The 25,757-nt window shown below is 49.0% G+C and overlaps 1 protein-coding gene across 5 annotated transcripts in view; it reads left to right on the plus strand.

Annotated features, from left to right (window-relative positions):
* The window catches only part of RGS3 (regulator of G protein signaling 3), a gene marked incomplete at its 5' end in the record, with an annotated part of 79,558 nt that overhangs the window by 2,123 nt on the left and 51,678 nt on the right, over positions 1-25,757 (plus strand). For 2 of the 5 annotated variants that reach the window (XM_083514520.1, XM_083514526.1), the window contains 7 exons: positions 1,157-1,259; positions 4,460-4,621; positions 10,065-10,115; positions 19,583-19,641; positions 20,418-20,512; positions 21,493-21,561; positions 24,397-24,475. In XM_083514520.1, the coding sequence (XP_083370646.1) occupies positions 1,157-1,259; positions 4,460-4,621; positions 10,065-10,115; positions 19,583-19,641; positions 20,418-20,512; positions 21,493-21,561; positions 24,397-24,475 (618 nt within the window). Of the gene's footprint in view, positions 1-1,156; positions 1,260-4,459; positions 4,622-5,550; positions 5,651-10,064; positions 10,116-19,582; positions 19,642-20,417; positions 20,513-21,492; positions 21,562-24,396; positions 24,476-25,757 lie in introns of those variants that run through there. The other 3 variants (XM_083514527.1, XM_083514528.1, XM_083514529.1) reach the window with 2 other exon arrangements.

The following is a 25,757-nucleotide window of genomic DNA, read 5'->3' on the forward strand; positions in this document are numbered from 1 at the left end:
TGTGCAAGAATATTAAGCTGCTGACGGTTCTATTTTCAGTGCTTTCCCAGGCATCCCTTGTGAGGAATTTGCCTTTTTCATCGCTGGCACTGGAGCTCAAGTTCTCCTTCCGGGGGGGTGGGGTGACTTCCAGTTCATATCCTTATATATATGAAGTTTCCCCAAATGGGCATCACTACATGGAATGGAATCAAAAGGTATTTGCCCCTTTTCATTTCCTGCTCACCCAGTTTGGAGAGACTCTTTTGGAGCTCTTTGCAACCCCTTTCGGCTTTTTTAACCACCCTGAACAATCTGCCAACTCAACCCCCTCACCCTGCCCCCCAAACTCCAGATCATTTGGGAAGAAGTTGAAAGACCCTTGCTGGAGGAAAGAGCTTCACATCCTGCTCCCTGGCTCCCATCCAAGCACCTGTTTTGGCCTTGGCGGAAAGGTTTTCAGAAGAGGCCAAACCTTTGCTCCATGCTGGGGATTCTTTTGGCAGCCCTTCTAAAGCGAAGCCGCTGTGGACAGAGGCCCCTCTTGTCTCCCTCCCTCCAAGTTGCTGCTTCTAATCCCCACCCTCCTCCTGTGCTTTGGTCTCTTGGCATCAGACAGGACTGTCCATTGCAAATGAGACTTAAGTTGGTTCCTCATTCTTGATTTGTGGCCTCTCTAACTCCTTGTTCAGTTCAGTGATCCAAGTGGCTTTGGACAAATAACGTTTGACAGTCCAGCCAAAAAACCAAACACCAAAATACCCCATACGCCTCCAGTTCTGGCAACCCTGGGAAGATTCCCAGGCATAACCATTTTTGGCAGTTGCCATTTTTTATGTGCCTGGGTAAAAAAAGGTCCCTAGTTGTGCTATGATGGAGTTAACGTCCCTGACCAGAGGTCCTGGCAAATGATTTATGCTATTCTTGGACTGGAGAAGGGGGAGGTAGGTTATCCAGGTAGAAGGCAGGTTATCAAAAACTGCCTGCTAACTGGCCCTTTTCTGTTGCTTCCCAGGCTCTGAGGGGCAAAGTCCTCGCGGCTTGCTGGGGGTTCTCTTGGCAACGCTACCCTTCTGAGGAAAAGAGCCTTTTCCCAGGACTCCTCCCCCTCAAAGTTGTTAATTCTCCTTGTCTTCTCCCTCCCTCCCTCCCTCCCACTGGCTTCCATCCATGCTAGTCAGACAGTCCCAGTGCAAAAAGGCTTCCCTGCAGCTTCATCCCTTCGTTCCTTGGAGAGCAGGCGGGTTCTTCTACGGGACGCTCACTTGCCTCGTCTGAAGGTAGGTTCCAGGTGGCCCCTCCGTAAGTGCCCCTTTTGCTTGGCGACAGTTGTTTGGGGAGGCTGGTGTGATCTGCTTGAACTTGGAGTCCTCAGGCTTGGCTGCTAGTTTGTTTTTAAATATAACCCTGCTTTCTGCAAGGAGGTAGCTGTGCAAATCCAAGGTCTGGCGTTTGGAACAAGGCAGCAGCACAGGGGGCTGGGGAAGTGGGATGCTTTTCTGATGACCTGGAGTTTCCCTTGACACCAGTATGAAAACCAGGCACTCATGAGTTGAGTTGCTCTTGGCCTCGGTTTCCCATCTGCGAAATGGAGTGAATAGTGGGACTATGGCCTAGTAAGGCTTTGTGCGCTGTCCAGCATTTTAAAGCAGGAGTTGCCAGACTATGGTCCATGGACCCTGCCAGTGGTGTGTAAGCTTCATGCAGAGGGAGGGTCTGCAGCAGGTCTGTAAAAATGCAGTTTTTGCTTCTAGCACTGGCTGGCACGTGACAATTGCTACAACAGGTAGAAAAATCACACATAGTCCGCCTAGACCACCAGGTGCTTCTCAAGTGGTCTGTGGGGGGTGGGGAGAGAAATGTTTGGGAACCGTAGAATTTCAGAGTTGAAAGGGACTCTGGGGGAATATGCAGCTGTCCCTCACAGGGATCGAACCTGCGACCTTGGCATCATCTGCACCAGGCTCGAACCAAGTTTGTAAAATTATGCATAGTATGGAACTTGCTGCTGCAGGAGACAGTAATTGCCATCAGCTTGGAAGGCTTTAAAAGAGGATTAGCCCAATCCATGAAGGAGGAGAGGGCTATTGGACGCTGCTAGCCAGGATGGCTATGCTCTGCCTCCACAATTGGAGGCAGCCATGCTTCTGACTACCAGTTGCTGGAAGCCACAGGAAAGGAGAGTTCTCTTGTTCTTGAATCCCGTTTGTTCGCTTCCAGCAGTCATCTGGTTGGCCCCTGTGAGAACAAGATACTGAACTAGATGGTCTTTGGTCCTGCTCCAGCAGGCTCTGTCTAATTTCTTATGCTTGATGCTCATTGCTGCACATCAATCTGATGCCAATCGTGGTTGCAGGAGCAAGCAAGGCTCTTGTTTTTCTGTGCAGTTGGCAACTCCAAAGAATGCAGTAAAAAGTCAGTGTCAGGAAGCTGTGCCTAAAAGATGGAGGGAGTTTCTAGGAGACACACAGTGGCATGTCGGCCAGGCCAAAAGGAAAGCAAGAGATGCTGCGGGCGGGTTGGTGGAGCAGAGCAGGCGGGAGAATTTAAGGGATGCAGAGCGGGTTATCCAAGGGGCTGTCTAGAAACCACTCCACGCTCCCTTGTCTGGCTGAAGGGTGTGTGTGTGTGTGTGTATGTGTGTGTAAAAATGAGTCTCTGGAGGCTGAGAGAGGAAAGGGAAGTTCCCAGATGAGACAAGAGAGCTTTGTATTTCTTCTCTCTTTTTGTTGGATTTATTTTTTTCATTTTTATTTAGATTAATCTGTTTTTATTGTATTCTGTGCTGAATAGTTCCATTAAAAATAAATGTATACACCCCCCCCACACACACGAAGACTATGAGCTAAGAGATGATAAGGAGCTACCACTCAGTAGGTCATGCCATGTGTCCCTTGATCCCAAGCTGGTCTAGTAAAAGGTAAAGGTAAAGGTATCCCTGCTCGTACTGGCCAGTCTTGACAGACTCTAGGGTTGTGCGCTCATCTCACTCTATAGGCCGGGAGCCAGCGCTGTCCGCAGACACTTCCGGGTCACGTGGCCAGCGTGACAAGCTGCATCTGGCGAGCCAGCAGAGCACACGGAACGCCGTTTACCTTCCCGCTGGTAAGCGGTCCCTATTTATCTACTTGCACCCGCGGGTGCTTTCGAACTGCTAGGTTGGCAGGCGCTGGGACTGAACGACGGGAGTGCACCGCCACGGAAATTCGAACCGCCGACCATGCGATCAGCAAGTCCTAGGCGCTGAGGTTTTACCCACAGCGCCACCCGCGTCCCTAATCAAGCTGGTCTAACTGATAGCTATTCACTGGGATTCAAGGAGGTTCTTCCCTTAAGTCTGTACCTCTTTGTCCTGTTTTCAATTTGGTCCTGTAGTGGGTGTTCCCACTTGTGGTTTTTGCCTTGGGTTTTCCTTGGGGAAAGAGCCCTGAAGCCCCATGTTTCCCTATTCATTCTTCCTCTAATCAAATGTCTCCACCTTCAGCTCTGCCCACCTGTGGCATAGAGTCAGAAAACCAGATAATTGGGCAATCCTTTGACCTTAACAAAAGGAGCCGTGACCCTCCCAATGTGTATCATTCAATACTTATTGCAATAAAAAGAAATGAGCAGGAACACAATGTTTTACCTGTATGTCGTTTGATTTTTATATGAACACTAAACAGGGGAAAGTAAAATAAAAGATTTAAGCATGCCAAGAGAACCCTAAGTGTGCTGCTCAGAGCTGGAGGTGGGGGGCTGGAGAAAAGACCCTGCAGGGTAAGGCAGAGAAAGAAGGAAAGGAGGTGGATCACCCACAACACAGCTCCCGGGAAAGCATGCAGAGTCCCGTTCAGGAACTATTTTAGGACATGTTCAGAAGAGGAATAATTTTTTCTTTGAGTTTTCCATGGATTGACTTTGCTCTGTTTCAGCAGTCAGCTGCAAGCTTTCCTGGGGAAAGAAGCAGGACAAAAAAAAGAAATAAAAAACCCCAATCAGACTCATCGTAATAGGTTGATACAAAATACTAGTAATCATGGGACACACGCCAGTGTGGATGGGCCCAGAGCCCTGCTTCATAGCCCACCTGATCTCTCTCCTTCCCACCCACCTTTCTTTGTATCCTGCCTTTCTGCGGCTTTCAGCAATCTACAAAAACAATAAAATTCACCAAATCATAGTAAACCACAAGGATGAAACTAGCCATTGGCAAATAAAAGCAACAGCTGAAAAAGGATCTTGAGTCCCTGCGAGCGCTTGGAAGGACCCACAAGGTGAGGGTGGGTGTCCAGGGAGGAGACCCATAGAATGTTGCCACCTACAAGAGTTTCGCCCTCAGGTCCCCACCGCAGTCTGACACAGGATGGTTGATAACACTGTCCAGAAAGGCTGCAATAATAGTTCTCCCTCCTGCCTATTCAGATAGTGGCCAAAGGCACCAGCAGCTGTCAGTTCCTACCTAGCAAGCTTCTCCCCCAGAGCTCTGCTTTCCTTGCAGGTATGGAGCTTGACACCTGTGCGAAGGAAGGCCAGGGGCCTGCACATCTTCCAGAAAGCAGCAGCAGCATTTCCAGAGCTCAAACCTTGCCGGGGAAGGCGCTGGAGAGGCTCCAGAAGAACCGGAGGAGGAAGATCAGCCACTCCTGCATTAGAGGCAAGGGTAGGTCCTGGTAGGTGGCAGTGGGCTGGGGGCTGGCCTGGAAGCACCTTGCAAAAGGGGAGCTGGGGCAAGCAGAGTCCAGGTGAGCAGAGCCCTGGCAGGACTTTGCGGAGCCAAAGTAAAATCCCCTGCTCCATTTCAAGTGTTGCGTTTCTAAGGGTGTACACTCAGCATCTTGTAAGGCAGAAAGCTTGCTGCTTAAAAGGATTCTTACAAAGACCCTTCTTTCTTCCCTCCCTCCCTCCCTCTCTCGAGGCTGAAGAGCTACTGCCAGGCAGAGAGCAGACAATGTGCTGGAGTAGATGGAAGGCATAAAAGGGTCCATGGAAAAGGACCAAGTGAGCAGGGGCTGCAGGAGACCCTGCAGGAGACAAACACTAGGTTTGATGATGGACCTGTTGGCTGCCCCCACCCCCACCCCTGCCCACTACCCTGCCCCATAGAAGTTTCCGTACAACCAGCATTAGCAGTGCGTGAAATCAAGCTGTGACTGTTTGTGTTCTTTCCGGCATCGGAGAGTTAGAAGACAGGCGTTGGAGAATACTCGTATGCTCACAGATGAGTAAATAATCGCTATAATTCTAAAAAAATTGTTAATGTACGTGCATGCACACACCCACACCACTTAAATGTGGTGCACACCCACAGACACACGCTGGCGGTGCAATTTTGTACTTTGCCTTCAAGGCGGGGTGTCTCTCTCGCTCGCTCTCTGTTGTGGGCAGGTGCAGATTGGCTTTCAAATCCACCAATGGGCATCAGTGGTGCCTTTTGTCCTGTTCAAATAGTGGCGGTTAGGCCCCAGCAGCTGCTTCCTCCTCGGAGGAAATGACTTTGAAGCCTCTTTGAAGCTGCCTGGCTCAGCCCAGTGACTGGAATAGCAGGTGCCTCCAGTAAGAGAGAGTGGAGGAGCCGGGGTGCTCGGCTGGATGGGTGGCTGGGGGATGGAGCACGGAGCTGCCCCCCGAGCCTCCCTCTGTGTCAGGTCAGTCGACCAGCCGGAGCCTCCCTGCTATGTGAAAACCTTTGGTGAGTTGGGGTGGGGAAGCGTGGAGCTTGTTGCTGTGGCTGCAGAGCTTGTTGCCAGCAGGAGTCCCTTGTTCTGGCAGGCAGGAGGGGAGTGTGGTGGGAGGTGCTGCTGTTGGCGTCTCTGTATCAGGTGTCAGGGGATGGAGCCTGTGTGCAGCCCTTGCAGCAGAGGCAGGCTGTGGCAACGCTCCCTCCTGCCTGCCTGCCTGTGGTGGATTCCTTCAGGGGCAAGGGCAGGAACTCTCCTGCTCAGCTGCCCTCTGTGTGTGCGTAGGGGGTGGGGAGTGTACCTCTAAGCAGGGAGCTGCAGCCGCTCATAGCTCCCCTTCACACGTGTACATACAGCAGCGTCTGTGCACACGGGCTCATGCCATTTCCTCACTGCTGTGCCAGGACTTTGCAGAGACCCCCTGTGAATCTGCACCACATCAACCAATGGGATTTACTTCCACACAGAAAGAGGGATAATTTGTCCAATCTCTAGGTCAGGTATCTTTGCCCTTTTCAGACCCAGGGCCCATTTTTGACCAAAACATGCATTTGGGGAGCAATTTCTTAGCCTTTTACTGTGCTTCTGTCTGTATGGTGGCAGGGCTCCTGTTGTGACCCAGCTTGGACCAGGCCATGACCCACCAGCTGAAGACCAGGCCTCTAGACTACCAGCCAGTTTCTAGCAAGAGAGGTGCTGGGCTGAAGCTTGTGTCCTCTGATCTGGGGGGGGGGGTCTCCTTTATGATAATTTTAAAGGCAGGAGTTCTCTGCAGGCTAAGAGGACCCTCTTTTGTTTAGTACATCTTCAGAGCTGACCTTTTAGAATCAGTTTAACCATGACTGGCTAAATGGAGCCTCCATGTCCAGAGGCTGTCTACCTCAATACCAGTCTGTTCCAGCAGTGAGGATCTTCTTACACTCATGTAACCAACTCTTGGCTTAGAATTCAGCCTTGCAGATGGAAACGTATTTGAGCCTGGACAGGACTGGGCTCACCCCTGGCAGAGGCACTGCTTACAGGGGGGAACTAAAGCCACGTGAAATGTGAAACAGGATGTCCTTTAGCTCTGGTGCAGATGTAGGTACTCCAGCCTCGTCTGTCGTCGTTTATGATTCCACGTCCGCTTGCCTGGAGTTCAGTATTAAACACATGGGACTCAGCATCCCATGAGCTGGAGCACTTGCTTGCAAGCCACACATGAGTCTCTGTGCTTATGAATATGGGCTTCTAATGGTGCCTGTAAGTTGGAATTTCTCATGCTCCTTTCCCTGCCCCGCTGGCTTTGTTTCCTGGGAGGGGATTCTGCTCCTGGCAAATTCTTCCTTTCTAGGCCTGGTTGTTGGCTGGCAGGATCTGCCAGACACGCTTGGCTGGGTCAGCGCCATTCCGCTTTCACAGCAGGCCCTTTGTTCTGTTGACAGGCTTGTTCCCACAACTTCTGAACTCAGAGTATACCCCACTAGTGAATGAGAAGAATCCAAGATGTGGCAGGCCTTCCAGAGGGGCCGCAGACTGGCCCCTGCTTCAGAATGATTTGGGTGTGCACTTGCCTCTCTCCGTGGGCTACACAGAGAGCCACATTCGTTCATTCTCAGAGACACATGCACTGCCACCTCTATTCATTTCCCGGTTGCAGGAAAGGGTTGTAATAGGGCTCTCCCCCCCCCCAACCCCCTGCAGGTGTGTGGATGGTAGAAATTAAACAGGTGAGGAAGCCGTCAATCTCCCACTACATCTTTCTAGCTGAGAAAGCTTTCCTGGTTGAATTTCAGCATTGCCTGCTGCTGTTTTATGAAGGAGGGTTTCTGCTGGAAAATAAAAAAATGGCAACAGACCATGCATGGATGCTGCGGAGAGTTGAATATGAAACTGTCTGTCACCAGAGATAACCACTAGTTTAGGTGGCTTTTGGAAAGGCTTAAGACAAGCTCATGCAGGAGACGGAGAGAGAAGGATCTTTCCATAGCTGTCAGCCGTGGCTGCGAAATGGAACCTGCAAGTTCAGATGCAGTCAATCAGATGGTGCATGGTTACAATGAGGGACGGCTGTCACTGCCTGTGAATTCTGCCATCAGAGCCTCTGGCTGGCCTCCGTTGGGAGAAAGGATGTTGGGCTTAATGGGCTCTTTTTCTGATCCAGTTATATATATCACCCCCCACCCTCTCCCCACTTCCCCCTTCTGTTACACCCTTGGATATTTGAGGCCCTGGGTGCAGCACGAATGGCCTTGCCTCCTCTTGCCCACCAGGGGGCACCCTCCACGCACTGGTCTCCCATGGATCTTTGCTGTGTGCCCTGAGGAGGAGGAGGAGGAGGAGGAGGGAAGACTAATCATAAAATGAGGGTGCCTTGACACTTATTAAAGCAAACCTTAAATCAGAGCCATCCTTAACCTAGTGTTAAAAAGCAAACTACTGACTTGCTTTGTTTTGCAAACAGTGTGCACACACAAACATACACACACCATGTGCAAACCACAAAAAGTGTGCACGGGTTCTTTTGATATTTTTGTAGAGTTCTGGGGTGTTTCTTTAGTTTGTTTTTTCAACTCCTGCTGGCTTGGTTTGGTTGATTCCCTGTTATGGTTTTAGCTCTTCATGTTTTGCTTATTATCTTGGGGGGGATCTTACTGTGGTTCATTATTGTTATTATCATCTTATTGCATTCTAATTGTTGTTACCCACATTGGATATTTTGAGTAGTTATAAGTTTTATGTCTTTGTCATGATTGGGAAAAATATGCACCCAGTCTATGTGTCAGTAATGGAAGCCACCTGTTGCTACAGCATTTCCTATGTTGGAGGCCTCCTTCGCTTCATTCTCCATCTCATAACCACCTTGAGCATTTGGGTCAGGGGGATGTAAGAATGTCCCCAGCACTCAGTTGCTCCTGGGGTCCAGTATCATCACCCACAACAACCCCTGTCCTTCCTATAGTGTTTGCGTTCAGAGTGTCCTACTGGTTCTCTCCAGGCTCATTAGGAAAGAGACTAGAAATGAAACTGACAATATCATAATTCCCTTATACAAATCTATGGTGCAGCCATGCTTGCACATTTCTGGTTGTGCCACCACAGAAAGGGTATTGTAGATTTGGAAAAGGAAGGGGCTGGAGTGACTCAGATTACAACATCTGGGGCCTTTTGCTTTAGAAAATGCTAGCATGAGAGAGGTGTACAAAGTTATGCATGGAGTGGAGAAAGCAGATGGAGAAAAGTTTTTCTCCCTGTCTCCTAACTCTAGGACTCATGGGCATCGACAGACAGACAAAAGAAAGCACTTCTTAAAGCTTGTGGTCTTGATGGACAAGAAGCTTAACATGAGTCAACCGTGTGATGCAGCAGCAAAAAAAGCCTAACACTATTCTAGGCTGCATCAGCAGAAGTATAGTGTCCAGATCAACGGAAGTAATAGTCCCACTCTATTCTGCCTCGGTCAGACCCCCACCTAGAGTCCTGTGTCCAGTTCTGGGTGCCACTTTTTAAGAAGCATACTGATAAGCTGGAACATGTGCAGAGGAGGGTGACCAAGATGATGAGTGATCGGGAAACCAAGCCTCATGAGGAACGGTTGAGGGAGTTGGGTAAGTTTAGCCTGGAAAAGAGGAGATATGAGAGCCAACTTCAAATATCCAATGCATTCAAGCCAATGGATTCAAGTTACAAGAAGGAGATTCCAACAAGCATCAGGAATAAATTTCTGATGGGAAGAGTTGTTTGGCTGTGGAATGGGCTCCCTCAGAAAGTGGTGGACTCTCCTTCCTTGGAGGTTTCTAAGCAGTGGTTGTATAGCCATCTGTCATGGATGCTTTAGCTGAGTTTCCTGCACTGCAGGGGGGTTGGACTAGATGAACCTTGGGGTTCCTTCCAACTCTAAGCTTCTATGATTCTTCGATTCTTCACACAGCACAAATTTAAATTCTGCCACAGGAGGCAGCAATGGCCACCAACTTTAAAAGAGGATTAGGTGAATTAATGAAAGATAAGACTGTTAGTGGCTTCTAGCCACAATGGTTGGAGACAGTAGTATGCTTCTGAATACAAGTTGATGTTGTGCTCGTGTCCTGCTTTTGGGCTTCCCATTGGGGCAGCTGGTTGGCCAATGTGAGAACAAGACTGGATGGGCCTTTGAACTGACCCAGTAGGACTTTTTAGGAGAAACTTTTCAGGAGAACTGACTCTGATGCATAATTTGTGTGGGCAGGAGAGAAAGAGAGAGAGAGAAAAAAAACTTCTGGATTCTGATGGAAGCTAGTTTCATATCTAGTTGCATTTAATGCAAGTTCCCATTGTTCCCATTTCACAGGTGAGTAACTGAGGCCAGTTAGTGAGTCTCTGCCTGAGGTGGTTCTCAGTGTCTCCCAGATTCCAAGTCCAGCTTCTCTGTACACTCTCAGTCATAGCCCCTCTTGTCTCCTCTAGGGCAGCTGAAGCTTTCCATCACCAAGGAAGGAAAGGACCTGAAGCTCTATGGTGAGTAAGCAACCTGCGAAGCCAAAGGAGCTGAGCAGGTGGAGAGAAGCATCCATTGGGTACCTGAAATGTTCACTTTTTGAGGGGTGGCCATTCCACACACACACACACACACACACACACACACACACACACCAACTACATTGGTGGCTTGCTTTTTACTGGTGGTCTGAGAGCCAGCAGCCTCAGACAGGAGCAACACAGTGGCTGAAGCAGGGGCATATAGTGCTGGCTGTAAAACGGTGGCTCAGGTGTGGTGGTGCTTGTAACCTCCTGCACCTTCCCCATCCCCACAGCCATCTCCGTTGGGATGACCTGCATCTATGAGTATCTCCTGAGGGTGTCTGACCCCCCCAGCTTTAAAACAGGGCTTTCTGCTTAAGAATGCTGACATAACTGGATGTTCCTTACAATGTTCAAGTTTCCCAGAGGGTTCCCTGCCCTGCCTGGCTCATCTCTCTCAGCCTCTGTGCGTTTTGATTTGTTGCCTTTGGCCAGGTCTCTGCAGCTGACCAGTCTCAGAGTTTTGCGTTACAATACCTGATCTGTCACCAATCAGATGTGTGCTTGGCTCTGGGGGTTGTTGGGTGTGGGAAGCACTGAGCCCCTGTTATGTGTCTGGCTCTGCCCCAAGGCAGTATGTTCCACCTGGCTCTGGCTGGTGGACACTTTTGAGGATTTAGTAAAGAAGAAAGTATATCTGGGGTGTGAGGGTGGGGGGGATACATCCCTGCCACCTGCAGTCCCTGTGTCTGCTTCTCTTCTTGTTCCACTTCTGTGGATGGAATGGGCAGAGTATGAGAGAAAGAAAATTCACTCAGCCAGGGCAGAACCGCATCCTGGCTCTTTCTTTTATTGGGGGGGGGGGGGGAGCCAGTGCAGGGTGGGGATGGAGCCTGGATTCTTCAGCATTGCCCAGAGAAACTCCAGCCTCTCCTCGGCTATGGTCGCGGCACAGCTGCGCAAGGATGAGACTGAGCTAAAATCAAGATGCAGCCTCTTGATCTTTAGCTTGATGGTGCTTTTGGGCCTCCGGCACAGACCCTGTCATGGTGAGCAGGAGGAAGTCAGGCGCATGAAATGCAGTTTGGCATCTGGAAGTGGAGCTGCGCCTGCCTCCAACCAAATGCTCAGGCCTGGGTATTTTTAGTAGGCTTTTACTAATAGAAAACATTACATGCTTGTGGGTACACACACACACACACACACCCCGGCATCTATAAATCCTTCTTTCCCTCCCACTCTCTTTCCTTCTTCTGCTTTCTCTCCTGCCAGTGATCCTTAGTCGTGGAGTGGCAGGCAGCTGCAGGCAGAGGGGTTTAAACTCATTTCAGCAAATTGTGAGGGGTGGGTGGGTGGGGGTTGTTCTCTGCTAGGTTTAAAGTGGCAGGCTTCAGATCGATTGAAAAATAGGTTGCCCAGAAAACCAGCGTGCTTTGAGAAGATGTCTTGTGGTTTCTCCTTTTATTACATGGCAAGTATTGCAGTGTTATCCACACACATCAATTTTCTCTCTGTCTCTCTCCTTTTTTCTCAAGCAAAATGAGTTGTTCATTTGGCATGCAGACCTACTTGTTTTTTGTCATCTTAATTGTAGCTGTAAGTCACTCCTCTAAGCACTGGCTGGTAGCAGGCCAGGAGGATTAATTTATTGCCTTTCCAGCCTGCCCTCCTCCGCCATAACGCCCAGGGCAGTGCACATGATTCTCTTCCCCCAATTTTATTCTCAACAACAACCCTGTGGGGTAGGTGAGCCTTAAAACCAGTCACTGGCTCAAAGTCACCTGTGGCTGAACTCTCATCTCCCCAGTCCTGACCTGACACCCTGGGCCACTTGGGCTCCTGCAGAATAAACCATGTGAGCTGAAATCCATGGGGTGGGGTCCTGCTTCCCCCTGCCTGCCTCCCTGAACGGCAGGACCCTTTGCTGCTGCCACCACCACCAGGGGTGCATGAAGAGGGGCTTGGTGAAGGGGCTGGGACCGGATCCTGTTCTCTCCTGGAACCCTTTGCAGCCAGTGGGTCAGCTTCTAAGGAAAGAGGCTCCAAGATGGCGTCGTTAGTGGTAGCTCTATTTTGTGCTCCGCGTTGATATATAGATTTATTAGTATTTATCAGCTCTTTTAAAGCTTTTTTTTTTTTTCTCTTCTCTCTTTTAACCGAGCTTAGCAGTTTTAAATTATCACTCTTTTTTATTAACTGCCAAAGGCCTATTTTTATCCAAAGGAGGCTCAGCAAGCCGCCCTATCTTCACGAAGCTGGTAATTAGCAGACGGGGGAGGCCAACTACTCCTTCGGAAGGACGCCGAGCTTTTTATCTATAAAAAAAAGGGAAGGAATTGAAGCTGCTATAACCCCAAGAAACACAAGGCAAGTTCAACCCGATAATTATTACAAGGGACTTTTGTTTTCTTTTTTCTGCTTCGTTATACTGCCTAGCTATTTTACTGGTTACGTCGTGAGACTGTTGAATGAGGGAGAAAGACCTAGTTGAATTTTAAACGAAACAAGGCACAGTATGGAAGCTTAAGACCAGTAATATTTTCTAACATTTTAAATGACTGATACCTCACAAGCCCCGATGTAAATTGCTGGAGAAACTAAACAGGTTGGAGAGGTTGGAGAGGTTCAGGAGGCAACTTCCATAAACTTCCATAAATCGGCACCTCTGCCACTGTTTACTCCAGCTTTGAACAAAAGATAAGCCGCCGGTAAGCAAGCACCCCCTACTATATATCCATATATACCCATATACCCACTATGGTCCTCACCAGGAAAAATTACAAGGACCAAGGAATTCTGCCTAATTCACCACAGAGGCCGATGGAACGACGAAGGAGACAAAGTAAAATTACCAGCTACTTTCCTCAAAAAGACTCGAGCAAGAGAACTCAGAATGAGAGTATCCTAGATGTAGCTATGCCTTTGCCACTCACAGTGTTGGATTGGTCAACACAGCTAAAGGACTTGCAAACAAACAACAAGAGGACAAACCATCCAACAAATCTGGCCCAAGAACTTGCCATAGCAGAGAATGCTACAAAGGCTAACACAGCCAACACACCCGATGCCAATCCTCATTTGTCACCGCTGGAACTTGGAGGTAATCTTTCAACCCATTGGTTGAAAGCCAATGACTGTGGAATAGAAATGTGGGGTGATTATCTTCAGGAGCAGATATACCAGATCTCTAAGGATCTCCTTAACGTTAAAAATTTTTTAGCGATAACAAACGGGCTGCTCCTGACCCTAGTGGATAACTTCAAACAACATGTGAGCGCTTCAGACCAGAATACAAATCCCCTAGCCAGGCCGGATCCACCACTCCCCAGCAAACCCCGGAGGAAAAAAGCTGAGCCTAAGATGAAGAAAAGCAAAAACATGAAAAACCTAAGGCGGCTTAAGACAACTCACCGTACCTGTAAAAAATATTGGCAGAAGCTCTTTAACCTTCTTCCATCCCTTTCCACAAGTGGAACAAACAAATCCAACTCGAGTGCCATCAAAGAGACACGTAAAGTAGATACACCCATAAAAGAATCTAAATCAAGTTCTGAAGAATCAACACCGAGCTGGGACAAAGGAACTAATCCATCTGCAGTCATATCGCCCCAGAGTCCTCTCATGGCCAGCACAGAATCAGTAGGCAGAGGTGAGCAGGCGACCCAAACTATTGAGGGGAACCACTCCTCCCAAGTTCGACAGATGTTGTGTCCCAAAAGAGAATGGAGTTTAGTCCTAATCCCACAAAAGCTTGTCTTTGCTAATTACCCTAAACCGCCTAGATTTTATGCAGGGTTGGACCGTATAGACCACTTTTTGTCCATTATAAGTGGCATTTTACCGGGGGTAGTAAAAGCAACTGACATAGCCGCTATAGAGTATCTACATCAAGATGATTGCTCGGTACGAGCATTGATTACTTTTTTAGATCATAATCTGGCCAGTTTCATTTTTAGAGCTAAAAACCTATTCAAAAAAGAAAGAATAGTCCTGTTAAGAATATTTGAAAATAGAGCACCTGCAACCTCTCTGATAGGGCCCAAGAGCATAGGAGTGGAAGTTCACAAAAGGGAAAAAACCAACCACCAAAACCATCGAAATAGAAAGCATAAGCTCCAGCAGGATCATCCCCACCAAACAGCACCAAATGAAAAAAAGGAAGCCTCACATCCAACTGGCGTCGGGCCTCTCATGTGGGATAGTGAGGACTCCGTTTGGGAGGAAGAACTCTCGCTGATAAAGTGATTCTGGTCACTGCATTCTCCAGCTCAAACTGAGATCCTGAAAAGATTTGATTTACTTCGAAGCAGACTAGAAAAAAAGGATGATCAAGGTGAGACAATGAAGGACCCTTATGTGCAGCCCATATCTCCCAAATGTCTGGTGGATAAGAAGACAGTGGGAGGCACCTTCAAATGTGTAGACGTGGAATTACAATCAGAGCCCCCTGTGATGTACAATAAAGTAAGACCAAAGCAAGGTGTGAAACCTCAAAGCTCCTGGCACAGCTATCTTAAATTGTCTCCGAATGAATTAGCTTCCCCCCCAACTCCAAAATCTAGCCCCAAATCACCAAGAAAAGAGGATCACTACACTCTCTCCAAGCAGCCAGCCTCGAAAAGAACCAACGGGTGTGTTTTTTTAGACACCAAAGAATTGCTGGACATGGTGGTGACATAGATCCAGCTCCCCGAAGGGCCCGGGGCCTAAAAGTGCTGTCTTGGAATATCGCGGGTTGGCACGCCAAGAAAAATAATCAACAATTTTTGTGTTACCTTAAGCAATTTGACATCATCTTCTTTCAGGAGACATGGCAGAATGACCCTATATTTCTTAATGGGTATAACTGCCACTACCTGCCTGCCTCTCCATCTCAAAGGGGCGGCAGATCTAGTGGTGGCCTAGCTTGCTTCATTTCCACGGAGCTAGCGCACTCTCTAACAGCCCTACCCAGCTGCAATTCCTTAGCAACAGCCGCTCTACTTAGCTTCAAGAGAACTATTCTCTTGCTGGTCAATGTTTATATCCCCCCAGGCCAAAAAAAACCCGTTGTTAAGGCTACATGGGCTGAGCTAGAGGCGTTTTTAGAGCCTCTCGAATCTACTTACCCGTCTGCCCTGACTATTGTGTGTGGAGACTTCAACGCTCGTATAGGAACAGATGACAACAGTCTATACACTCATTTCAACCAATTTATGGACCCTGAAGAACAGACGGATATTGGCGCGACACGTCTGTCCAAAGATGGTAGAAGTAATTTCCCAGGTCTCTGCTTAGTGCAGGCTGCTAGACGGAGGGAACTGCTGATATTAAACGGCAATATAGAGGGGGACCGCCCCGGGGAATATACCCATTTCTCCAAGGCTGGGGGAAGTGTTATAGATTATATCTTAATCTCAAGATTTGCTCACAGCTTTATAAGGAAGTTTCAAGTGGGCCATAATACTCTGAGTGATCACCTACCTCTAATTTTAGAGCTTGCAGGTGGGCCTTTTGACTATTCTATTGCCGAGCCACAATATATACCTTCTGTAAATTTGGATATACCTGCCCCCAAAAGACTCAAATGGTCCCCAATATTGAATGAAAACCTAACCCTCCTTCTTCAGTCAGTGGAGTTAAAGCTTATTCGCTCCGCTATTGTATCAGGAAATTCAGCAGCTGCGATTATGGAACGCTTTAAATTACTCTTGGGAAGATTGAAACCCCATTTAACAACAGTGATACATAGCTCCGCTACAAAGAGGGCAAAGGACGGAGCTAGCTGGTTTGACCTGGAGTGCAGGCAAACAAGGAGACAAATGAGAACAGCCTACCGGAGATACAGGAAATCAGGGACTGCCCTCCTACTTAATGCCTATATTTATCTGAGACGGTCGTACAAACAATTATTAAGGAGAAAGAAACTGGAAGCTGAAAGAGCCGCATGGCACAGGTTGGTTAAGGCATCGCACGAGAAAGATACTACTTGCTTTTGGCGAACCATATCTGGTCTACTGGACCAGGTGCGTACTAATTCCATCTGTACAGTGGAACCAATGGAGTGGTTGCGCCATTTTCAATCTTTGTTCTATGACCAGGAAGCCCAACATTACAAACTATGCATTCAACTGGAGGACCTACCTCATTGGCCAGCAGTAACTGCGAAGGAAGTTGAGAATTTAATCGCACAATTAAAGAACAACAAGGCCCCAGGGAATGATTACATCCCTGCCGAACTTCTGAAGTCCAACATTGGCTGGTGGGCCCCCCTGCTGGCGTCTCTATTTTCTTGGATCGACTCAACGGGTTTACTCCCAGATGGTTGGACTGAGGCAATAATTATCCCAATCTATAAAAAAGGACCCATGACAGATCCGGCGAGTTATAGACCAATCAGCCTTCTGCCTATACCCAGCAAACTATATGCCAAACATCTTTATACCAAGCTAACTAGCTGGCTGGAAACTGAAGCTATTCTAGCGGAAGAGCAAGCGGGTTTCAGGCAAGGCAGATCCACCATAGACCATTGCTTCACCCTAGCCTATTTAATTGACAAATATGCCAAAAAATCCCGTGGGGTGTTATATGCAGCCTTTATCGATCTAAAGGCTGCTTTCGATTCAATTCCACGTGTAAGACTCTGGGATAAATTGAGCACCTCTAGCATAGACAAAAGACTATTATTTCTGATCAGCTGTTTATACAAAGACACGGTGCTGCATGTAAGAACTTCGTTAAATGGCCATCTTATAGGACCAGTTCCTGTCAGTAAGGGGGTCAAGCAAGGCTGCATCCTGGCCCCAGTTTTATTCAACATCTACATCAATGATATGGTTAACTGTTTGTCATCTCCGGACTTCCACGCCCCCAAACTGGCTGACAAAGCAATATCAGTGCTTTTGTACGCTGACGATGCGATACTCCTATCTCGAACAAGAATAGGCTTAAATAGGCTCATAGGTGAATTCTCAGCATACTGTAGGAGAGAGCAACTTGCAATAAACTATCAGAAAACCAAAATCATGGTTTTTGCAAGGAAACACAGACAGTACAGCTGGAGGATGGATAACCAGACAATTGAACAAGTCAAAGCCTTCAAATATCTGGGTATCGTTTTCCAGTCGACCGGGTCCTGGGATGTCCATCAAAAATGTGCCAAAGAAAAAGCTGCTCAAAGCATCAAGATGCTGTCCCGCTTCTTCTACACGAAGGGGGGCAGATACATCCCAGCAGCCCTTGAAGTTTTCCAAGCAAAACCTCTGGTGCAGTTACTGTACGGGGCGCAAATCTGGACGGGGAACCATTGCTCCAGTCTTGAAACTGTCCAGTCCAAATTTCTAAGGCAGATACTCGGTGTCCCCTCCTGTGTTCCAAACGCAGCATTACGACTCGAGGCCTGCCTTCCATCTGTGGAAACGCGGACCTGGCAGAGAACATTTAATTATTGGCTTCGTCTTAATCTGAATCCTCCTGGTCTACTGCCGTTAGTAATGCAAGACCCTCACAAAAGCAAGTGGTTTAAAACTGTGCATCAAAAACTCCTTACATGCGGCCTGCACTCACAGTCCCTACTATCAATGGGCCTCATTAAAGCAAAGAGTCTAATAGGCCAGCGCCTGAAAGACATTGAACGACAAAACAACCTGACTATCTTAAAGAAACTGTGCCCATGGTATACCTACTTTCCTCCTTCTCATTTTGACTCTCCAGCCTCATACTTGTCTAAACTAACCATCCCAAAATACAGACGTGCCTTTACATTGGCTAGATGGGATGTTCTTCCCTCTGCTGTACTCGAAGGGCGTTACCAAAAGACTCCATTTGAAAAACGACTCTGCCCATGTGGAGTTGGTAACACGGAAACAGTGTCCCACGTCCTTCTTTCTTGCCCCCTTTACAAAGACCTAAGGAATGAGATTATTACTCCACTCATTCTCTCCAACCCCGGCCGTTCACCAGACATTACACTGTATTTTCTATTATCTGATACGGATAGTCAGATAACAGAGAAGGTCGCGAGGTACATCGAGAGAGCTGCGAAATTGAGGGCCACCATCTGAGTGACAGACCTGTTTACCCGACGGACCTCCTTTTGCCTGTTCTTTTCTTCCTTTTATCCCCATTCTCACTTTTAACTCTTGTACAGCTGTGGCCTGTTGGCTTTGCTAATAAAGTTTTGATTTGATTTTGATTTGAAAGAGGCTCAAGGCCAGGTGGAAGACCCCTTGGCCTGAGCTGAGCCTGTAGGTTGGCATGTGCTCTATAGCTGCCATGGGAAGGTATGCTGCACGTGGTCAGAGGCCCTCTTTTCAAAAAACACACGGTGCACATTTCCAGGGTTGAGCCCTGGTGCTCAGAGCAGGTTCCAGGAAGGAAAGCAGGATGGGGTGCCGGGAAGAAAACAAAACACTGGCGACGAAAGGATAAATCCTGGACCTGTTATTTTGCAGACCAAGCTAAATCTGCATGCCTTTGCACACTGTTGTTACAAGAGAAGATTTTGTCATAGATTATCCTGCTTCTGCTGCAGGAAAGGCAGTGGGCGACATGAAGCACCATTCCTGACCACAGTGGGAGCTTTCCTGGACCCTTCTTCTCTTTAGTGCCAAACCAGTTTAGCTCACCATCTGTTTATGCTGAAGGGTCAACAGTGCCCTCTCTAAACTACACCCCTCAGGTGGCTTTAGGAGAAACTCTGGAGGTGTTTAGACCAGATCCAGTTTGTAATGTGGATGTGCTTTGTTCACCATGTTTCCCCCGCATACTTTCAAGTCTATATTTGCATCCATAGGCACAAAAATACCCAAAACAAAAAAGAACAGCTGAGATTCTCAGGATGCTGAATTCTGTGCCATTCTGGCACCAGATTCCTTGCTTTTATGGAGGATGGTGGAATGCATAGACTGCTGGGTGGTTTCCCAAGCTCAAATTAAGCCCTTTAACAAGGGGGAGGCAGGGCTATCTGCAGGAGGAGAGGAGAGGGGCTAGGGCATTTTGCTGAGTCAGCAGGGAGCTGTGGAGGCAAGGGCTGAGTGAGTTAGGCAGATCAAATAGGCTGGAAGCTGCAGGGTGTGTGTGTGTGTGTGTGTGTGTGTGTGTGTGTGACAGAGAGAGCGAGAGAGTGCACAATCTCAGTGGATCCAGCAGTCACCAACCTTTCCATGTCCAGGGGCAGATTTGGAATTTTGAGAAGATGCTGACAGCACCAGTCACAAAATAGCTGTGGTCACAAATAAAAAGATACAGTTAATGATGGGAACCTGTAGTTTTTGCTTCATAACTTCTGTTCTAGGAGAGCTGGAGACTTTTTAATGAAAGCTCAGAGTCTGGGACCCCTTCTGGGGACTCCACTGAATGCCTTTGGGGGTGCTGGGTTGGCAATCCCAGTTTAACCCTTTTTTCCTGCTCTCGGCAAAAGATGCTATTTCTGTTCACGTTTCAATGTAATTTCTTCTTTTGCTTTTCTCTTCCCTGTCCCCCAGTCATGGAAGCCAAGGGCCTGATGGGGAAGGAGTACCGGATTTGTGACTCCTTTGTCAAGGTAGGCTTGCCACCCTCAGGAGGGGTGCTGATGTCAAGACAGTAATCTTTCGTGGTGGGTGGATTCCCCTGAAGGAGCGGGGGGGGGGGGTAGGAGGGCTCCTCTTCTCTTTCCCCCTCCTCCGAGGGCAGGCCCTCCTCCTTACCAAGCTGCTGACTTAAGTTGTCTGTAGCCATTGATTTTTGCTACATGCATCTATAAAGAAACAAAACCCTTCTGTCTCTTTGCCAGCAGAAGTCTGAGCAGGTGTGGAATGCAGGAATCTCTGCCGCATCTCAGCTGGCCCTTGGGTGCTGGGGATCTTGCAGCTGCTGCTGCCGCCGCTGCCTCTGCTTTTCTGGAGGGTTGCAAAGGCAGTGGCAGGTTAACTGTGGCAGGTGCAATCCTAAAAGGAGCATCCTCTGCTGAGGGGCACTGCGAGTGGCCCCTGCCTCCATCCGTGCCTCATGGGCCCTCTCAGCCTTGCTGCCTGTGTAACTCAGCCTTAGGATTTCATGACTTCTGTGGAACTGAGCCAAAGCTAGGGGGCTCATCTGGATAACTTCGCAAAATGCAGGCTGTCTGTCCCCTTCTCTCTCCATCCAAAAATCCAGCATGGGATTTTAAAGCCAGCACTGACATTTCGTTGTGGGTTCCATTCATGCTTTGACATCCAGGTGGGGTTTTCCCCCCATTTCAAAGCTGCCGGTTTCCCGCTCATCTAGATGTGTTGGCTGGAAGCTTGCTCTAGCCAGAAGAGGGTTAACACGCAATAACAGCGACGCTCTTTCTCGAAGGTGTCGCTTGTGCCGGAGACAGATCGGAAGTGCAGGCAGAGGACCAGGACTGTGCTGGACAGCAAATGCCCCGTCTTCCACGAGCATTTCGTCTTGTGAGTATGGGGATGGGGGTGTCAGCTGCTGCCTCTCTCTCTCTCTCTCTCTCTCTCTCACACACACACACACACACACACACACCCTCCTCTTGTGTCCCAGAGAAGACCCAGGCTTTGTCACAACAGGCTAATCAGGCATCCTGAGCCAAAGAAAGTGTGCTAGGATTCGCCTTGCTTCTCTGACTCTCAATCTCCCTCCCTCCCTCCCTCTCTCTCCTCGCCCCCCCCCCATCTCTTGTCAGCTATTATGCCTCAGCACAACTTGCCTCACGCATGGGGAGCTGCTGCCATGAGATGAAGAGTGACAGACACTATTCTGCTGTTTTCTTGCAGCTCAAATGCCTCGGCCCTGTGCACAAAGCTGGCTTGTCTGTGACTGTCAGCCTGTGCTCATACACACACACACACACACACACACACACACACACACAAGCGCTAGGCTCCTGCCCTCCCCACTGTTGGAGTTTCTGAACTAGACAGCTTCTTCCGGGCTCTGAGCAGCCCTTGGTGTCGTGGGGGGACCTGGACCAGGTAATAAGGGTTTCTCCAAGGGTGCTGCTGCCTGGTGGGGGCGGGGGGGGCAAGTGCTGTGAACTTCCTGGGTTGGATTCTCAGTCTTGAGCAGCAGTGCTGGTGCCGCTGGTGGACATGCACCCTCTTCTCATGGGGCTTGTTAATTTCCGTCTGAACTCCTGTGCCTCTGGGACGCTGGCTTTCCTCCTCAGCTCAAGCACTCCGTCCCCTTGGGCCAGCCTCTTTGAGGACAGAGCTAGGTGAGGGGGTTGGATTGGAATAAATAATGCGAGCTGAAAATATGTACCCAGATCAGAAGCGTCCATAAGCTGTGGCCAGCTCTGGATTTCTGCCCCAGGTAGCCAAGTCAGTGTGAGAGGGCCTGAGGGAGAAGTCTAAGTTTGGATGTGGTCCTTGCTACCTCCAGGGGCTCATGGTCGCATCCTTTCTGCTTTGTGTTCCAGTCCTTTGCCAGAGGAAGATGAGCGGAAGCGCCTGCTGGTCACTGTGTGGAACCAGCCAAGGAATTCCAGGTAAGGAAGATGCAGCTACGAGACTACAACGCCATTGAGCCTTTGGTTGTTGTCATGGGAGTGGTGTTGCGGCAGAAGCTGCTTCCCTGAGTGTGAGTAGCCTTTGTGGCATTGGTTCCAGAGTCACGGGACCATAGCTGGCAACTTTTCCCCTTTTTAAGGGAAATTCCTTTATTCCAAATAGGATTCCTCGCAAGAAAAGGGAAAAGTTGACAGCTATGCACAGGACTCAGGGTTCGGCTCAAGGCCTCTGAGGGAAGAGCAGGGTCCTCCTGCCTAGCTCAGAGCCAGCTTCTTCTATGGCACCCTGCCTTGCCCCCAGCATTTAAGGTCTTTTGTGTGTGTTGTTCTATCTCACCAAAGGGGTAGATTAGCATCTGCAAGGTACAGGGGCTTCTCTGCCACAGCCCCCAGTGCTGAGCATGAACTCCCTCCCTGTGGATAAAAGTTTGCTCAGCATGTTCCTCCTGCTGTCCTTTGAGAGACGGATGAAGATGGTGCTTCTTCAGAGAATTGTTCATCAGTGTTCCCTGTGCTGGTTCTGTGACTGTTTGCTGAGATGGTTTGACCTGATTCTGATTTGTGTTACTGGAAATAATTTTTATTCCTTTATTTTGTAAGCCACCGTAGTGGTATGATCTTTTGATGATGGTGGTGATGTCATCTGTACGTGTAATCTGATAGTGAACAGCGTGCGAGAGGGAAAGAGAGTGAAAACATAAATCCATTTGGTATTTATAGAAACTTCAGGATGAATTAACAGTGTCGCTGACGAGATTCGCCTTGGAATTTCATGTCGCCTCTTTCTGACACTGAATAAATATCTCCAGTGGTCTTCCCCACCGAATGACATAACTGTAACTGAACGCCCAACCTTGTCCAAATATTTCAAAGAGCCAGTTTTTTAAAAAATAATAATACCTACTTTACCACATTGAAATTCTAGGCATCATCACCAAGTGTCAGGCTTTGGGGTGTATCTGGCAGTTGTAACTAACTAACTAAAGAAAAGATAGTACATGCTCAGTATTTAAAGGTTGAGAGAATGTTTAAAGCATGTGTGGCTGAACGAGAGGGCATCTGCTAGTTTGGGTGTTAAAGTGAGTGGCAGATAGGTGCCCCCATCCAGTGAGCCTTCCCTGCCTGTTGTGCCTTTCCATTATGGAACCAGAACTGCGTCTCCAACCATGTCAGCACCAGAGAGTTGGATCAGCACATTCGGATTTTGCTAGGACCTCAGGGTGCTTCCGGACAACCTGTTTATGAAGCATGCATCATCCTGATTTGTCATCCTACACTTTCCAGTATGTTTTCGCATCACTTTCCTTGTCATAGAAAGACCTATCCTTTGTGGAAGTGAGTTTGTTGTGCTGGAGCTCCCAACCAACTGTAACTCTGCAATCTGAATTTTCTGGTATCAGATTGAATCTCACCTGAATATGATGGCCCCTGGACTCGGCCACACCCCTCCCAGAACCCTGAGTGGCTACCCCCAGCTGCCACAGGGAGCCCTGGCTAGTCTAGTGTGGCTTACCCATTCTGGCTGGCCGTGGGCCGTAGGCATTGCCAGCAGCCACTGCAGCCTGAAACCTTTCTAAAATAATCATAGAATTATAGAGTTGGAAGGGACCCCGAGTGTCATCCAGTTCTATCCCCTGCAATGCAGGAATCTCAGCTCAAGCATCCATGACAGATGGCCATCCAACCTCTGCTTGGAAACCTCCAAGGAAGGAGAGCCCACCACCTCCCAAGAGAATCCGTTCCCTTGTTGAACAGCTCTTACTATCAGCATATATAGAAGCAGAACAGCCATAATGGCTACAAGGAACCTCTATTCTTGCAGGCAGCCTGCCTTTGAGTCCTGGTTGTTGGGGAGCTGCAACAGGAGCAGACAGTCGTCTTCAAGCCCTGACACAGCAAGGCTCTTCTTACGTAAAACCCTGCGCTGGATCAGCCCCCATTGGTGTGCTCTAGCAGTCGGGCTCTTCCTGTGCATTGTTATGTAATGTGCTCCAGCAGAGCACGACTGAGCTCTTACATTACCCCAGAGCAGGTCTAGCCAAGACCCTTCTTCCACAGAGCTCTGGGGCTTTGGCAGGGCCCCTGGCCATTGGGAGCTCTTTGACAGATGCTGGGTGCAGCAGGGTGCGGGACGGGAGGACCTTAAAGCTGCTGGTTCTGGCGTTCAAGTCATAGAGCTGGAAGGGACCCTGAGGAACATCTAGTCCCCCCACCCCACGAATATGCAGCTGTCCCATATGGGGATCGAACCTGCGACCTTGGTGTTATCAGCACTGAGTTCTAACCAACTGAGCTATCCAGGGGGAGGCTCCATTTCCCATACCCTCAGTGTCTCGCTCTTTGGGGCAGCTGACTATTCCTATTCCTTATTATATTTGTTAGTTGAGTTATCTTGCCCAGGGCAACCCAAAGCGACTTACAACCAACCAACCAAAGTTGCCTCAGCTAGGCAAGTCCTCTGTAGCTGCCTTCTCCACCCAGACACATGGGGGGGATACCTCCTTCTCTTCCTCTTCAGGGTCCACACCTCGCTCACTGAGTGAGGCCACGGGGCACATGGGCAGCTTCCTGTGTGCTGTGGAACTTTGCCAACCGGCATGGCCGATGGAGCCTGGTGATTTCCAAAGGCCGTCACTTGGGGCCAGCCACATGTGTGAGGAGCTTGGAAGGTGCAGACCAAAGTGTCTCCTCGCTCTGGTTCAATGCCCAGATCTCCTTGCAGGGGAGGCTCCCATGCTGGAGACAAAATGGCCAGAGCCCCCAGCAGGAGCCGTGGGAGCAGCAGCAGCCCAGATCTCCATGACCCTGTTTCAGGATTCCTTCTCCCCACAGGCAGAGCGAACTCCTCGGCTGCATGAGTTTCGGTGTGAAGACCCTGCTGAGCCCAGACAAGGTAGGGGGGAGCCTCCCACCCTCCTGGGTTGTGCGGTGGGGACACAGCTGTGGCACAGCTAATTGTCCCAAGGAGAAGGAAGTCCCTGTCATGCTTTAATGAGATGAGGTGTGACAGCAGCAGCAGCAGCAGCACACCAGTCTTTGCCTCACGGGGGTGGGGAGGGCTGCTGACCTCTTCCCAAGCTGGGCAGGGAATTGGGGGGGGGGGATGTATAAAGCAGGCTAGAGAATCCTGGGTCTGGGCCTGTTGCAGGGCATGCAGTTTCCTCTCTATAGTGGTGGGATTTGGTGTGTGCTGTCACTGAAATCCCCCCATATCAAAAACTAGTTTGCTGTTTCTGAATGTGGAATTTCCATGCAGTCGTGATGCCTAAATGGAACCCTGGGTGGGATTCTACTCATGAGACCCCTCAGAAGAAGCCCTGCACAAGGTCTCCCGCCAGCACAGCGGGGCTTTTGACCAGGCCCTCGTCTCTCACCCCCATGCCCCCTGAAATTGGCTCCCCTCCAAAAAACAACAACACCCCATTAACCAACAGCAACCTTAATTAGGTGGTTTTTTTAAAAAGTAAAGTAAAATACCGTATTTTTTGCTCTATAAGACTCACTTTTCCCCTTCTAAAAAGTAAGGGGAAATGTGTGTGCATCCTATGGAGCAAATGCAGGCTGTGCAGCTATCACAGAAGCCAGAACAGCAAGAGGGATTGCTGCTTTCACTGCGCAGTGATCCTTCTTGCTGTTCTGGCTTCTGAGATTCATAATATTTTTTTTCTTGTTTTCCTCCTCCAAAAACTAGGTGCGCCTTGTGGTCTGGTGCGTCTTATAGAGCGAAAAATACATAAATTGGGGAGCAGAGAGTGCTGAGAATGTGTTGTCCACCAGCAGCCATGTCAGAGCTGTGGGCAGAGGATTGGGTGCTGCCCTCTGCTGCCAACTTTAAAATAAAAATGTATAAACCACATGCAGCAGTTTCCAAACATCTATAGTGACTTTAATTAGAAAACTATTTGAAGCTGTAATGGTTCTAGGGGTTGCTCGTGCGTAAGTAGGTGCCTATCTCCCTGGCTGGGTGCAAATACCTGGCTGGGTTGCCAAAGTGAACCTTTTCTGTCTGGACAGCCACTCACCCGTGGCTGACTCAATCGCTGGCAGAATCCGTCAGTGGGCATTTCTTAAACTTCTTCCAGCAAAGAAGCTCTTTGGCGCCTAGTCTCCTCCTACTCTCTCTGCGCGAAAGCCTTCTGCGCAAGGAGGGCGTAGGCAGCGGAGGACCCCTACTC

This window comes from Podarcis liolepis (assembly GCF_965112155.1).
Source record: "Podarcis liolepis genome assembly, chromosome: 1".
NCBI lineage: Eukaryota > Metazoa > Chordata > Lepidosauria > Squamata > Lacertidae > Podarcis > Podarcis liolepis.